General features: G+C 37.3%; 1 protein-coding gene across 1 annotated transcript in view; it reads left to right on the top strand.

The window, feature by feature from the left end:
* Positions 1-17,803, top strand: part of FRK (fyn related Src family tyrosine kinase) — a 115,175-nt gene that overhangs the window by 44,787 nt on the left and 52,585 nt on the right. The window contains exon 2 of the mRNA XM_010358153.2: positions 14,096-14,217. Within this exon, the coding sequence (XP_010356455.1) occupies positions 14,096-14,217 (122 nt within the window). The remainder of the gene's footprint in view (positions 1-14,095; positions 14,218-17,803) is intronic.

Genomic DNA, 17,803 nt, shown 5'->3' with positions numbered 1-17,803 from the left:
AATTATTCTTTTCTAGCTATTTTGAAAGGAACAATAGATTAATGTTAACTATAGTCACCTGACTATATTGTGCTCTGCATTATATGTTTGCCAAAAGTGAAAGATAATTTCATTTAAACATTTTGATTTTTATATGAATTTAAGAGTTATCTATGAAAAAATTCTACCTTAAACATTCCATAATAATTGACAACATTATTTCTTTTTATATATAACTATTTTTCATAAAACATTACTCTATTAAACAGATTCTTGCCATTTCTTTGGCTAAAGAACTGTAGCCCCACTGAAGAGATTCTTGGAGAACAGTTGTAGCTTCTGAGTATTTTGCATTTTCATGAAATGAGTAAAGCTGATGGGCATTGTTTATTTCTACATTAGAAATAATGCTAATTAGAAATAATTGCTAATAGATCTTGGGCAAACTACAGTTGAGAAATCTAGATGTTGGCTCCAATCCTAGAGTGGTGTATGATCCTCACTCATCTCCTCCTTTCAAAGATTTCATCCAATTTTTCTTTACATCTCTATTCTGCTGTTTACTTTGACTTTAGGAACTCATGGGAAAACGCTCTGGAATTCCACCTGCCATATATTGCTGCCTACTAAGAGCAATTAAAAAAATTCACTCTTTCTCCTCCTTACTTTGCTTTATTTTTTCCACTTTGCACCTTTGAACTACAGTATATTCATTTATTTTATCTGTCATCTGTCTTTCGTCATTGGTAAATGAACTTCAGAAATAAAAGACTTTTTGTTCATTCTATTTACTGTACTGCTTTATTTCTACCAACTAGAACTGTGCCTGGCATATAGTAGATGCTTGGTAAGTGTATTAGTCCGTTCTCACACTCCTATAAAGATACTGAGACTGGGTAATTAATAAACAAGAGGTTTAATTGACTCACAGTTTTACGTGGCTAGGGAAGCCTCAGGAAATTTACAATAATGGCAGAAGGTGAAGGGAAGGCAAGGCACATCTTACATGGCAGCAGGAGAGAGAGAGAGGGTATAGGGGAAACTGCCACTTTTAAGCCCTCAGATCTCATGAGAACTCCCTCAGTATCATGAGAACAACATGAGAGAAACTGCCCCTATTATGCAATCATCTCCCACCAGGTCCCTCCCTTGACATGTGGGAATTATAATTTGAGGTGAGATTTGGGTGGGGACACAGAGCCAAACCGTATCTTTCTGCCCTGGCCCCTCCCAAATCTCATGTGCTTTTCACATTTCAAAACACAATCATGCCTACTAACAGTCCCCCGAAGTCTTAACTCATTCTAACATTAACCCAAAAGTCCAAGTCAAAAGTCTCATCTGATACAAGGCAAGTCCCTTCCACTTGTGAGCTTGTAAAATAAAAAATGAGTTAGTTACTTCCAAGATACAATAGGGGTACAGGCATTGGATAAATGTAATTGTTCCAAATGGGAGAAATTGGCCAAAACAAAGTGGCCACTGGCCCCGTACAAGTCCGAAACTTGGCAGGGCAGTCATTAAACCTTAAAGCTCCCAAATCTCCTTTGACTCTACATCTCACATCTATGGCACACTGATACAAGAAGTATGCTCCCACAGCCTTGCGCAGCTCCACCTCTGCAGCTTTGTGGGGTACAGCCCCTGTGGCTGATTTCAAGGGCTGGCATTGAGTGCTTGCTGCTTTTCCAGGCGTGTGGTGCAAGCTGTCAGTGGAGCTTCCACTTTGGGGTCTGGAGGATGGTGACCCTCTTATCACAGCTGTACTAAGCAGTGCCCCAGTGGGAACTCTGTGTGGGGCCTCCAGCCCCACATTTCCTTTCCACACTGCCGTAGCAGAGATTCTCTATGAGGGCTTCACCTCTGCTGCAGACTTCTGCCTGGACATCCAGGCATTTCTCTACATCCTCTGAAATCTAGGTGGAGGTTCTCAAACCTCAATTCTTGTCTTCTGTGCATCTGCAGGCCCAACACCATGTGGAAGCCACCAAGGCTTGGGACTTGCACCCTCTGAAGCCATGGCCTGAGCTGTATGTTGGCCCCCTTTAGCCACAGTTGGAGCTGGAGCAGCTGAGACATAGGGTGCCAAGTCCAGAAACTGCACAGAGCAGCAGGACCCTGTACCCAGCCCATGAGACCATTTTTCTCTTTTAGGCCTCTGGGCCTGTGATGGGAGGGGCTGCCATGAAGATCTCTGGCATGCCTTGGAGACATTTTCTTCATTGTCTTGGCTATTAATATTTGGCCCCTGGTTACTTAAGCAAATTTCTGCAGCTGGGTTGAATTCTTCCCCAGAAAATGGGCTTCTCTTTTCTACCACATGATCAGGCTGCAAATTTTCCAAACTTTTATGCTCTGCTTCCCTGGTAAGTAAAAGTTCCAGTTTCAGATAATATCTTGGTGAATGCATATGACTGACTGCTTTCAGAGTCAGTCAGGTTACATCTTGGATGCTTTACTGCTTAGGAATCTCTTCTGCTAGATACCCTAAATCATCTCTCTCAAGTTCACAATTCCACAGATCGCTAGGGCAGGGATGAAATGCCACATGTCTCTCCAGTTCCCAATAACTTCCTCATTTCCATCCGAGACCAACTCAGCCTGGAATTCATTGTCCACATTACTATCAGCATTTTGATCAAAACTGTTCAACAAGTGTCTAGGAAGTTCCGAACTTTCCCACATATTCCTGTCTTCTTCTGAGCCCTCCAAACTGTCCAACATCTACCAGTTACCTAGTTCCAAAGTTGCTTCCACATTTTCAGTTTTTCTTTATAGCAGTGCCCCACTCTACTGGTATCAGTTTTCTGTATTAGTCCGTTCTCACACAGCTATAGAGATATTACTGGAGACTGGGTAATTTATGAAGAAAAGAGGTTTAATTGTCTCACAGTTCTGGATATCTGGGGAAGAATCAGGAAACTTACAATCATGTTGGAAGGGGAAGCAAAGCACATCTTACATGGTGGCAGGAGAGAGAGAGAAAGAGTTCAGGGAAACTGCCACTTTTAAACCATCAGCTTTTGTGAGAGCTCATTATCATGAGAATGGCATGGGAGGAACCACCCTCATGATCCAGTCATCTCCCACCAGGTCCCTTCTCCAACACATGGGGATTATAATTAGAGAGAGATTTGGGTGGGGACACAGAGCCAAACCATATCAATAAGTAAACATTGAATAAAAAATGAATGATAAGTGATTTTCAAGGTGGTAGGTTGTGGTTATGGCCTTGGCACCAGCTCTTGTAAATACAGAAGAAACACTTGGCCTTATTGAAGGAGTTGGTTAGTTTCTTTCATAGGCATTTCTGAGAATTTAATAAAACAATGGATTATCTCCCCAGAAAAAAAACACATGTACTCATTAAAACACCTTTGCCTGCAGATCCTTATGAAAATTTCTTTTCACCTCTAAAGTTTGGACCAAGTCTCTTTTTTGTTTCTAGTCATGGAAGAATTACTATTTGCTTTCACCCTCCACATCTCCATCTCATATTTGTTTGTGAAAGAATTTTTAAGGAACAAGTCACATTTTCCCCCCTCATAGTGCGGGTGCATGAGCTCAGGGCTTAAAACTCCTTTTGTGTTAAATATTGAGTGGAGTATCTTAAAACCCTTCTTTGTAGTTTTCAAATTCACCAAAGATCTACTTCTTTCATGGAGTTAGTTTCCACATGGAATTATCTGTAAACACCAATGGCCCATATTTCTTGTTCCCCCCCCCCCCCCCACCCAACCACTGCTGTTCATTAAACCAATCTTCTCACAAATACTTTTTGGTTTCTTCACTTGTGTGCATACCCTTGTCTTTCATTTTTTTCTATTTCTTTATCTCTTTCAAATCTGTTCAAAGTATATTTTTTTTAAAGAAGACTTCCATCCTCCTTACAGCCTACAGTTAATTTCCTACTACACACAGTTGATGATTAAATGATTTTTAAATTTCTCTTTCATCACTTTTTTTGAATTGGTTATGTAAAGTGGTCTTTTATCTCTTCCTTGATACTCTAAGATTTTCAAAGGAAAAGTTATATACTGTTCTTTTGCTTTATCTTTTCTCCCTATTGTTAGTATGAATTTAATGTTTCTAATGTATTTCAGCACATAGAAAATGATGTAATTATTACCTTGTAGGTAATGAAGTTAAGATACCTTCAAGAGGTTTACAATATTTTATTTGAGATAAGAGATTTAATGAAGCTCAGTGACATCATAATGCATCACTGAGTGTTAAAATGATGAGCCCCAGGGCTGAAATTTAGACATAAGCCTCTAGTTTTGCTGTTGTCTTTTCCGATGGTGGGTGTGTGTGCTATATCAGTCATAAAATATTTTGAATATCACCTCTAGTATAAGAAAAGAGAAGAAAGATGCTCCTTCTTTTTTACTTTTTGCAAGAGAAACCTGGATCCAGGGAATACAGAGCAGGCTGCATTTGACATTATTGACCCTTCTTGAATGGTTTACATGCAATTACTTTAGCTGACTAAACTCAAATTTAGTATTTGAGTTGGGACTTGAGTTTGGTCTTTGGTCTTTGGGACTATCATTTCTGAAATTAGTGTCCTGTATATCCATATGGTGTCCCATATAAGAAGTATACTACTGCCCCAAAGCTTATTCATATAGAGAATAAGAATGAACATTTGTGGTATTTTGTAAAATAAGGCATTTTCCTGGGCATCATAAGTCAATTGCATTTACTTTCTTTGGATGTGACAAAGTTAGAAATTAATGATTAATGCTTTCAACTCTAACCCATCTATATTCTTCTAGTTTCTGGGACAAACATTATCATAAATGTTGTACAAAATCAAAGCAGATGGGTTAAAATTTACATTTTTATTTCAGGCTTGATGATTGGAAATGTCATTATATAGGCACACATTTTGTTTTTTATTTTAAAAGAAAAATCAATATTAGCTGTCATTTCCTTTTCCCCAAATAGAGGATAGTTGTGAAACAAAAAAAGTGCCCTGAGATTGAATACTTATATGAACTTTGTCATATTCTTTGTAAACTGCTTGTGAGGAATTGCATACTTTAGATTACCAGACTTAGGGAAGTGGATTCAGACTATAACAAGATTCTTTTATAAATAGTCACCTCCCCCAGTGAAGAAAGCACAACTTAGTTCACCTTACTTCCCCTCTAAATAAATTCCTTCAAAATTTCCCACTTATGATGACTATAAGGGTAAACAACAGCAACAAAAAACTTTATCAAATGACCCAAGCAAAGGATTTCTATGTGACTACAAGTCCTACCTCTGATACTTAATTTAACATTGTCACTTTATCACAAATTTTTTACATGTGTGCAGCCCTGATATGCTTGTATTTTAAAGGACAGAAAAGTCAATTTCATTTTTGATATTTACATTCATATGAAAGTGTTCTCTTTGGGGAAAGAGAGAGAGGTCAGATTGGAATCTGTGATCTAAGGCCAATTAACATTAGAAACTGTGCTGCAACTGGCCCATAGCAGATAAGCCTTCTCCCATAAACACTTTATACTGCAAGCTATGTAGCAAGCTCAAATAAAAGACTACATAAAACACAGGCATTATCTAAAGTTCAATGTTCAGTATAAACCAGAAGACTATATAAAATGCCCACATTGAAGTACAATGTATTAATGTTTCATCAACAAGTATTTATTTAACAGCTCCACAGGGCATGTGGCCAGTGCTTCATGCCACAGATAGGTGAAGTTATCAGACTCTGTCCTTATGCTGAGGAGGTCTGTAGCCTCAAGTGTACACAAAGAATAATCTAAAAAAGAATTTTAAATGCAGCGCTAGCTTTTGTATTGCTACATATCAAAACAGAGGAGTAGTCACTAAATATTGTAGGATTCTGAGCAGGCAAGTTTTAGTATTGCCAGTATAAGTAGTGATAGGAGTGTGAATTAAGCTAGAACAGAGAGCTGATATAGGGAAGATAAAGTTGAAGAAATGGCTTGTGTCCAGATGGTGGAAGGCCTGAATTTCCAAGTCAATAGGGGTTTTATTCCATAAGCAAAATATCCCTTATTTATGTGTATGTGGTGAGACGATAAATCTAGTGGTGGTGATGTGAGCAAGGTGGAGAGACTGAGATAAATGCATGTAAAGCTTGTAGCAACAGTGCCTGCCTCCTTTTATGTGATCGGTAAATAGAAGTTGTTAATGTTAAAGAGAACAGGCAGTAAAATATTTCCATAATCCAAGAGGCGATGTTGAATTATACAAGGGTTATAGTGAGGGAAATGGAAAGGAAGGAATGAATAACAAAATAATTGCAAGCATTATTTTTTTTTGTTTGTCCTTATCATTCCATGTGAGTGGGAGTGGCAGGGCTAACTTCCTGGGAGCCAAGGGGGATACTGAGCCGAAGAAGGTTTTGGGAAAAGGGAGGGAAATGATTACCTTGACAGGAAGAACTCTCACAGAGATTTTCTTGGTAATGTTGTGGAAACACAGGTAGATGCAGGTGAGTCATACAGAACGATAATAGTTCAAGGGGCATGAATCAAGCCTTTCATTTAGATACCATAAATGACTAAATGTGATTATGAGTGTGCCCTGCAAACTGAAAGTGTTTTGCCAATGTGGGTGACACCGATGCCTGCCAAGTCACATTCATGAGGACAATAGGTGGTTTTACCCATTATAACATGTGTAACTGTGATGAAAACATGAAAGACACTGCTAACCCTGAGCTCCCACAGGGAAATCATCCTAGCTTAATTTCCTCATGATTGGTCAGGCCGAGTTGATTGACCTAGTTTCCTTTCTGCATTTTCTGGAAGGATGTATTTTTTTTTTTTTCTCCTGTAACTAGTCTTAAGAGTTTATTTTTTCAGGATCTGTCTATAGTACTTGAAGGCTGACAGCCTTGGTCTTAAGGAGACATTACAAAAAGAAGTCATATGTTAACTTTTGTAAATCCTAGCCAGCAGTTGCTGGGCATGAGTTTTCTCTTTAAAAAATGTAAGAGAAAATGATCTTCATCTGATGAGAAGTACGAGTTACCTAGGAACCTACTTTGTACATGTCACTGAGGCACAATAAGATTCTATTAGATGAAATGACAAAACCTTAATCGAGGTACCACATCTATTTACATATTGATTTCCCTAGATTTTGATTGATAGTTAAGATATTTATCTTATGTAAATGTTGGTATTCATTTATACTTTTTTTTAAGGTTAACTGCTTTTTTCATAAAATAAAGTATGTACAGTTCATCACAGGACAGTTCTCCTTTGCCTTTTTGGATTAGTAAAATAGCCTACTGCCACCTGGTGGCAGCATGTCCTAGTCAAGAACAGCAGGCAGGACAGAAGAGTCACTTGGGATGAAACTGTTAATACAAACAAAGAAATAAGGTCATGCTCACATATTTACATATTCACATGCTCACATATTCACCTCAAATCCAACATGCCTAAAACAAAATTGATAATATCTGCCTTCAATTAATTATCTTAAAATCTCTACTATTTATTGAGCATGAATGTGTCGAGATATCAAGCACTTTACATGCGTCATTTTTCTTAATCTCAAAACAAGGCTATAAGGAAATTTTTATTATTCTCACTTACAAATGAGGAGATTGAGTCATAGAGAGGTTAAATAACTTCGTAATGAGCTGCTGTCACTCTTAACTGTTATTATACTCTGCCTTCTGACATGTTACAGGGCATACTGTCCTTTAGTCATTCAGATTTGAAATCCTGATGTCACATCATCTCTTCCATCTGTTTCGCTGCTCATTCATAATCACTTGTTTCATATTCCTTTGGGATTTTTCCTGTATCTATCAATTCTAAGTGCCAAAGTTTCTAGTCCAGACATTTACAACATATAAATTTTTGTAGCATGTTCCTGATTGACCTCTTTTAATTTTTTATATTTAAATACATTTTAAAGTAATCTACAACTACATCTTATCGTAAACAATACAAATTATAGAGAAGAATGCAGAGTAAAAAGTGAAACTCCTCTGTCATTACTTTCATAATCTCTCACTAATCTCCAGGTAAGTAAGCACATATAATTTTTAGTTTGTGGATTTTTTTTTTTTTCAAGACAGAGTCTCGCTTTGTCGCCCAGGCAATGGCACGATCTCGGCTCACTGCAACCTCCACCTTCTGGGTTCAGGCGATTCTCCTGCCTCAGCCTCCCGAGTAACTGAGACTACAGGCGTATGCCACCACACCTGGCTATTTTTGTGTTTTTAGTAGAGATGGGGTTTCACCGTGTTAGCCATGATGGTCTCGATCTCCAGACCTTATGATCCGCCCACCTCGGCCTCCCAAAGTGCTGGGATTACAGGCATGAGCCACCATGCCTGGCCAGTTTGTTGATATTTTAAAATATAAATAAACCTGTAACACTCCTAATGTTTGTAATTTACCTTTTTATATACAACAATGTCCTACAGATCTTTCTGTGTTAGTGTTATATAATTTACATACAGTAGACACTTGATAATATTTACATAATTTTAGACTTAAATTACATGCTCTTTTCATCTATAACAGAAATTGTATTTTTTGTTTGTTTTTATCTAATTGAAGTATTTGTTTCTTCCAGGATTTCTTTTCATATGATGAGTCTAATCTTCTTCTTGATTATTGTTAATAAAGATATATTTCACAGCATGGTATGTCAATAAAGATTATTTCTTTAAATATCAATAAACTGTGTGTGTATGAGTATGTGTGGTATTATTTTACTGGATACTTTTTTGCATGTAAGTGCCAAACTCAAACATTCTCAGCTGCCTTGTACAGATTTCTAATTGGTTTCCTATTTTTATACCTCAATAGTTCTCAAACTTTAATGTGCATTAGATTCAGCTGGGGGACTTAATAAACCCCAGATTGCTGGGCCAACCCCCAGAGTTTATGATTCAGTAGGTATGAAGTGATACCCAAGAATTTCCGTTTCTAACAAGTATTAGCCTAAAGCTATCTCCTTGCATATTTTAAGTTCGAGCAGACAGTAACCTACTCTTGTGCCAATCATTGAGTTTGGCCAATCAAAGGGGGCCGACTCTTCAAACCTTGTTCACAATAAAGCAAACACTAAGCTGTAACCAATCCGGCTGTTTCTGCCCCTCACTTCTGTTTTTTTTTTTTTTTGTTGTTAGTCACTTTCCTTTTGCTGTCCATAAATCTTCCACCAAGTGGCTGCACTGTACTCTCTGAGCATACTCTAGCTCGGGAGGCTGCCTAATCCGTGAATCATTCTTTGCTCAGTTAAAGTCTGTTACATTTAATTTGTCTAAGGTTTTTCTTTTAACACAAGTTTCCATGTGATACGGATGCTCCTGATCCGGGAACCGCAGTTGGAGGATCGCTGATCCGTATGACTCTTTTGTGATGCTTTATACTCCTGGGATATCTTGAGCCCTTCTCAACCCTCTCTGTTTACTGCACATAAGAACTGTAGCTTAAAGAGAGAGCTGAAAATGGCTGTGGTGAACATCCAGGCCTAGGGTGTGTGTGCCCTTCCAGAATGGTGCCAGCAGAGGCTCTAAAAGGCAGACTTGACCGGAATGGCAGTCCTGCCAATGGTTCAAACCTCAAAATTAAGAAACAATTTTCATAGATGCAAAGGGTGAAACAAGCTATTGTTTGTCCATCAGTCTCTACAGCAGCATGTGCTCTAGAGACTGCAGTCCGCAGCAATTGCATCACCTTTGAGTATGAAGGATGATGTTATAAATGCCAATACATGCAGAAAACATTTTTAAATTTATATTCTTCACCTCCTGATCAGAACTCAGCTAAGCAAAATTCTAGGAGTTAAGTGAATTGATGCATTCAGTCAAATATTATATTTATTTCATGGTTACTATGGATTCAATTGTAGTGTGATTTGCCTTGTAAAGTGATTGTACCAATCTATTATACAAAAGTCCGAAATTGTTGAAACAAAGAAGGACTAAAAAATTTTGCTATAGGGTTTTTCTACAAATGTAGTAAAATTGCTTTATCTTTAACCATTTGATTTATAAAACCTGCCTGTTTATATATATACTGGACAGAGGAAACACATCATTTATAGACTTGATTAGCCAAAATACAAATGTAACATGTGTACATAAAACTTATGTAGTGGAGTATTTGGTTTTGAGAATGATATATAGGAGATATAATAATAATTCTGGGGAACTTAATCTGCTAGATACATTGTAATTCTTGCAAAGGCTTACATATTTATATTTTGTTTAAACATTTTATTTTTGAACCATCATCCCTTTATTTTTTCAAATAAAAACATACTTAGAAGTAAATTAAATATATTTTCTAAATACATGCATTAAAATTTATGTACCCCAACTTTCAAATGCTGTGTTACGTTTCTGAACATATATGCATTACTGTCACCTCTAGAAAGTTATTGAAACTATTAAATTGCCTGGATGGTTGAAGATTAGAAACATTATAGTCTATTAATAGGACAATGCCATTCTGAGTGATCTTTGGAATATGATACTTTATATACTAATTCAGCTTTACAACCTGAAGGTAGAAACCAATTATATGGGACAAAAACTGCTTTGATGTATTATTTCTTATCTAAGACACTGTTAAAATGCTCAAATCTTACTAGTTTAAAATAAGAAATGAGGACCAAAATACGTGGTGTTCTTTATCCTAAATTCCCTTTGCCTGGTGCAAAAATAATGGTTCATGTTTTATCTGAGTGTTCCCAAGCCATCCTCTTCACATTACACTTCGAGGTACCGCGGTGTGCGAAGAAGAAGTCTGGCTCAATTTCAGACTCAACCATCAGCTCTCCATGTGGTCTCAAGTTAATAAACTTTCCTGGGCCTGAGTTTCCTCATCTGTAAACTGAGAGCATGTGAGAGTGCTTGTAAAACATTATTTGAAAAGACTGGAGAGCAAGCATGAGTGAGTAGTGTCCATTGAAGGGTTTGTCCCAGTAACTAACTGGAGAGTGTTCATGCCTTTCATTCTGTGAGCTAGCAAAGATGGAGGGAAATGAACTAATGAAAGACATATTTAGATGAATAGGTTGCGTAAACATTTTAGTGTTGATGCGTAATCAATGCACTTTGAATCAGGAAAATGCATTGAGTTGATCAAGATATTTCATCCATGTTGCTCCTTTGCTTGAAATATTTCTGTGAAAAAGTATTGCCAGTTCTGGAAATAGTTAAAAGAATACATGAGTACTTTATTAGCTTTCACTAAACATGCATGTAGTCATAAAAATTATGTACAGTTTTCTAATGTGTTTTCTTAAACTGTATACAAATGCTACTACAATAGTATGTATCATTCTTTTCATTCTTTAACTTACTTTCATCCTTGAACAATTTATTTTTAAAAATTTAATTTATTTTATGAGAGATGGAATCTCTCTGTGTCACCCAGGCTGAAGTGCAGTGGCTATTCACAGGTGCGATCATAGTGCACTACAGCCTTGAACTCCTGGGCTCTAGTGATCCTCCTGCCTCAGTCTCCTGAGTTGCTGTGACTATAGGTGCATACCACCATGCCCAGTTATTGTTTTAATTTCTATATAGTATTCCATTTTATATCTATAACTAAGTTTATCTTTTCTCCTATGATGGACAGTTAGGTTGTTTCCAAATTTTCAATGCTAGAATTCTTTAATGGATGTTCTTGTAGTGTGTCTTCTTGTGCTCATACAGCATGTAGTCTAGAAGTGAAATTGAGTAGTACACAAATACTCAGCTTTATCAGATAATGCCAAATTGCTCTCTAAATTATTTGTACCAAATTGTATTACCACTAGTACTGTATAAAAGCTCTTGTTTCACATTTTCCTCAATACCTAATAATGTGAGCATTTTAAATTGTAATGTGAAAGTCTAACATAATATTTCATTGTGGTTTTATATGTAATATTCCTAACACCAGCACGTGTAGAGGCCATGTTCCTGTCATTTTTATTAATTATTTGGGGTTTCTTTTTATGTGAACTGCCCAATTATATCCAGGCATCTTTATATCCTATGCCAATTTTTCTACTGTGTTGTCTTTCTCTTATTGATTATAGGTCTCAACATAACGTGAATACTAATCCTATTTTGGGTTATATACTTTGCAATTATTTTCTCCAGGTTTTTGGCTTATATTCAAATTTTATTTCATGGTGACCTTGTTGGTGTAGAAGATTTTAACTGTGATGTAATAAATATTATCAATCTTTTCCCTAAGGTTTTTATGTCTTTTTGTTTTTGTCTTGCCTAAGAAAACTTCCCTAGTCCAATGTCCTCAGGAAGTTTTGAAGTTTGCGTTTTACAGTAGGCCTTTAATCTATGTGAAATTATGGTGTATGCTGTTGGTAGCATCAGTTTTTTTCCCATATGGATTATTAGTGGTACCAGTGTTATTTATTGAATCATCCATCCTTTCATCACTAATTTGTATATTTAGGTCTCAGTTTTTTACTGAGTTCAAGTCAGTAAAAAACTTGTATGTTCAAGTATTCTATTGACTAGTTTCTGCAATAATCAAAAACATGCATTTCTGTTTTTCTGTGAATTCATTACATGTCCACTTTGGAATGTTTCCATGACTTGCATGGTTTCGGTTGCATAAACAATAGTCCATGGACATTGATTTGCTCCTGATACTGACTCAATGCAGAGTCACTAGTATAGTCTACCAAATGTTTCCAATTTTCTACCTTCTGGGAAATGGTGGGATTGGCTCTTTCTACTCTCTTTATATTTAGGCATGACTATGAGACTTATTGCCAGTGGGTTCATTCCTGAGTAGAATCTTTAAATAGAAGCTCTAGGAACCAACCTGTGATTCGCCATGTTTTCCAATCCTGGCTCAGCAATCATGGAAGCATGGAGATAGAAACTCCCTGAGTGAGACTGACGTCAAGCAGAGCTCCAAGCAGATACAGTTAATGTCTGTAATTTACAATTTGATAATTGGGGAAATGATAAACGAATACCCTGCATTTGTTAGAAGGTAATATTTATATGTTAATGTCTCTCTTTTCAATTCCTTCCCCAAATGCCTTTCAATGTGTCATTCTTAGGGCACTCATATTCTCTAATACCCATGACCTGTCAATCAAATTCAAGTTAAATTTTGATAGCACACATTTTTTTTTTTTTTTTTCTCCCAGCCTGTATTTCTTCCCTCAAGCCTGCATTTCTTCTCTTGGAGTGTTTACATTTTTAAAGAAGTTACCTGAAAAGATCAATGTTTTACCTAAAATCTTTAATGATGATGATCATCTTTATGGCCCTACAGTGAGGGGTCATTTGTGAAAAGCAAGAATTCTCAGCTTCCTCTTATTAGGACAATTGATTTCTACTAACGTGATATACATGTGACAGTGGCTTTGATATTAATGATCCATAATTCCTTGTTGATGATGATTGCATTCACAAACTTGTGTGTTCAGTATCTGACTTTTATATATCTGGAATGGTAAAGATAAGAGGGGAAAAGATAAGAAGTGGAGGTGTTACTAAAAGGATATTTCCTGGACAGACGTATCTTTTTCAGATAATCTCTCCACTGCTTAAATGTTCCTTTATATTAATAAATTCCTTCTAGATATGCAAAATCATCTCATCTTATGGCAGGGTTGGACAGTGGTGGAGGTGGGAAAAGAAAGGAACTAATATCCAGAGAACTACATTTTTAACCCGTCATACTTTAACATAAAGTACATGAATCCTTTGGTTGGAATATTTGCCTCCTAACAGCTAGGAGGTGTTAGGGGAGGCAGTGGACGGTTGGATGGAGATGATGAGTCATTTTAGAGCCTGGGATGTGGCACACATACATGGCAGGCAGACAATGGAGCTTTGGCTTTGATAGAGGGAAGTCTCAGGACCTCTCAGAACATAGCTGTAAGAAGGGATGTACCACAGTCAAATTCCTGCTTTGTAGTTAAGAAAAAATAAATGTTGGTGTGGGTTACAGGCATTCTGAAAAATCATCTCACGTGTCAGAAGCTACCACTTATACCTGTAATAGTTTCACTAAAGAATGCCAAACATTTCTGATATTAGAATACTATCTTGCCAGGCTTTTTCCTCTTTAAAAAATGAATGTTAATTGGTTAATTAACATTTACGTATCTCTCTGTTTAGGTGGTTCTTTGGAGCAATCAGAAGATCAGATGCAGAGAAGCAACTGTTATATTCAGAAAATAAGACGAGTGCCTTTCTAATCAGAGAAAGTGAAAGCCAAAAAGGAGAATTCTCTCTTTCAGGTATGGGTATTGTTTTGTGTCATTCAATATGAGCTTGAGGGTCTGCAGTCATGAACTTTCTGTGTGAACATGGACATGATAATTTAAAATTTGCCTTATTTTTTTATCTTTACTGTAGCACCAAAATTAATACTAAACTACTGAAGAGTAATATAAAAATTAGCCAAAAGATACTGTCTATGGCTAGAAGTCTCTATAAACAGTTTCAAATATATATGCTCTAGATATGAAATGGAGAACATTTCTGGTGACATTTTCTAACTTTTGCATTATCTAGGATTCTTTTAGGGAAATGATAAGGAAGAAACAAAAACTACACTGTTGTCAAAATTAATCTTGCTACAATATATTTTTTTCTTCTAGCATTTCAATTTCTTTGTTAAACACAAAATGAATTGAAATGATTAATACAAATATATGTAGTTAACCCCATATTATGTAAAATTTGGTCAAATGTAGTTTTTCACCTAAGGATCAAGTACATGTTTACACTGCCCTAGGAAAAAAGAAGCACAGGGGACCTGAAAATGTACTCAGTAGTTACACGTACCTAAATATATGTCTTTGCTTTGAAAAAGCTATATTTTTAGGTATATTGCCAGGTTGCAGAATATCTTTCCTTAAGACTTCACACTAGGTCATCTCTAAATGTGAAGCTTTATCTCTTCTTGCCCCATTCTGTTCTCTGTATTGTCTAGACCTATCATTTGTGTTATCATCCCCTTTAAACACATATTATTCTGTTTCTCCAATTAGATGTGAACCTTGTGGAGGGAAAGGCTTTGCTTCCCTATGTTCCTATTGCCCTGGAATAAATGCTGATTAAACATGATGCCCATTTACCTCATTGTGTCTGCTGTGCTCACTGAGCTGGAAATCAGGGCAGTCGTCATGATGCCACATGAAAGCAGGCTGTAATTCCACGTGTATTGGAAACTTTGATTTGACCTGAACTCTGGCCAGGCTGTGTGTATTTGGTACACATTATCCTTCTCCACACCTGGTAGTTCCAAATATCAGGGCAGATGGGTTGGAGCTGGAGAGAATCAGGGGCAGTGGTTTTGAGGCAGGTGTTGCAGAGTTTCCATAATTCAGGTCCTGACTATGCTGACACTGAGTCAATGTGGTACTCCAGAACCACATGGATTCAACTTCACTACTATCTAATTCCACGGATAAGAGGTTAGAGAATGCTAGTTCTTATGCTCATTCTTGAAATATGATTATGTGAGATGTGTCAATTACCCCCCCCCCCTTTTTTTTTGAGACGGAGTGTCGCTCTGTCACCAGGCTGGAGTACAGTAGCACGATCTCGGCTCACTGCAACCTCCACCTCCTGGGTTCAAATAATTCTTCTGCATCAGGCTCCCAAATAGCTGAGACTACAGGCGCGCACCACTACACCCAGCTAATTTTTGTATTTTTAGTTGGGACGCGGGTTTCACCATGTTGGCCAGGATGGTCTTGATCTCTTGACCTCGTGACCCACCCCGCTCGGCCTCCCAAAGTGCTGGGATTTCAGGTGTGAGTCACCATGCCTGGCCTGTCACTCACCTTTTAAATGTTGTTTATACCCAAGATGATAATCAGAATATCTAATGACTGATATGGGATGGGCATTAGCCACTCAGAACAGATGCTCCACCCGGCTGGGACTTCACACCAGTCTACATCTGTATATCCAAGTGATATAAGTGAATATTTCATATAGCATTTTTTTCTCATTATGAAAGAAACATAAAACTTTTCTATAAGCAAACAGCTTAAAGAAGAATAATCTAGAATAAGACTTTCTAAAGATGCATTTTAAATATCGGAATACTTTTCCTGTCAGGATTTTTAAAAATTCTTGACCTATAAGTATATTTTTATGGACATATACATACATACTCAGACCCCCATACACAGAAAACCAAATTTTTGTTTTGAAAAATAGTGTTCTGAAAATGAATTTTCAGAGAGATTCTGCATCAAACATTAGCTTGTAAATAATGAAATACATGTGTGTTTTGTAAACAAAATTGAGCAAAAAGGAATTTGAAAGAAAGAGACTTTATTCCAGTGAAGTTTGCAGACCCAGAAGATGCAGCCTTCAGTGTAAAACAAAGGTGCATTCCAGACAACAAAGGGAGGACTATGGTTTCATAAAAAAGTTACCACCCAGGTTCCCAGTCAGGTTCATTTATGCAAATGAGGGATTAAAACTTGCTTAGTTCTGAGTGGTTAATACAGCTGACACTTGATTGATTGTTAAAGTTGAGTCCTGATTGGTTGATACAGCTGAGTCCAGATTGGCCAAGGCAGGTAAGTTCTGAAAGTCCCAAAGTTAAAGACCTGTGGATTTTCAGGAAACTCAGAGTATGTGTGTGACCTCTATCAGCAAATGGACCCTTGGTTCTATTTTAAATTTAGGACCAGTTAGCCACTTGGGATCCATCTTGAAGGACTGACTCTTTCAGGTTAACTTTTGTTAATAGTGTATATATCTATAAATCTATGTATATATAGATAAATATACACACATATGTATATACATACGTGTGAGCATGCAGGTATGCATGTATGTGTATAACATGGATCCAGGCTCCATTTTTCTTTTCTTTTTTTTTTTCAGACAGAGTCTCGTTCTGTCACCCAGGCTGGAGTGCAGTGGCACCTTGTCAGCTCACTGCAACCTCCGACTTCTGGGTTCAAGCAGTTCTCCTGCCTCAGCCTCCCCAGTAGCTGGGAATACAGGCATATGCCACCACATCAGGCTAATTTTTGTATTTTTAGTAGGGACAGAGTTTCGCCCTATTAGCCAGGATGGTCTGGATCTTCTGACCTCGTGATCCACCCTCCCTGGCCTCCCAAAGTGCTGGGATTACAGGCATGAGCCACCACGCCCGACCCAAGCTCCATATTTCTTATTTCTGTCTTGCAGTATCTTGTGAACATTTTTGCATGCCCTTTAATATTCTTCTACTCTATTACTTTTAGAAGTTGCATGGGTATATCATCATTTATTTGACTTATTTTATATTTCATACATTTTAATTATTTTGCTGCTATAAAATATGATACGGTGGACATCCTTACCGATATTTGAATATTTGAATATTTTTGTGGTAATATATTCAGAGGAAGAAAAATCTTTTTGAAATCTTTATGCTTAATAAGAACACTTATAAGAGAATTCCTTGTTTAAATATATCCCTGTTTGTTTATTTGTCTTTGGCAATACGTATCAAATTAGGTGGCAGTTATTTAGTCAAAAGCTAGATCAAATGTTTTTAGATTAGCATTAAAAATACAGAAGAATGAGGCTGGATGTGGTGGCTCATGCCTGTAATCCCAGCACTTTGGGAGGCTGAGATGGGTGGATCACTTCAGGCTAGGAGTTCGAGACTAGCCTGGCCAATATGGTGAAACCCTGTCTCTACCAAAAATAGAAAAATTAATGGAGAATGGTGGTGCACACCTGTAATCCCAGGTACTAGGGAGGCTGAGGCACGAGAATTGCTTGAACCTGGGAGGTGGAGATTGCAGTGAGCAGAGGTCATGCAATTGTACTCCATCCTGGGTGACAGAGTGAGATTCTGTCTCA

The sequence above is a fragment of the Rhinopithecus roxellana genome, chromosome 4 (assembly GCF_007565055.1).
Source record: "Rhinopithecus roxellana isolate Shanxi Qingling chromosome 4, ASM756505v1, whole genome shotgun sequence".
NCBI classification, from domain to species: Eukaryota; Metazoa; Chordata; class Mammalia; order Primates; family Cercopithecidae; genus Rhinopithecus; species Rhinopithecus roxellana.
Note: the sequence above shows the minus strand (reverse complement) of the source record. Positions and strands in the feature narration are given on the sequence as shown.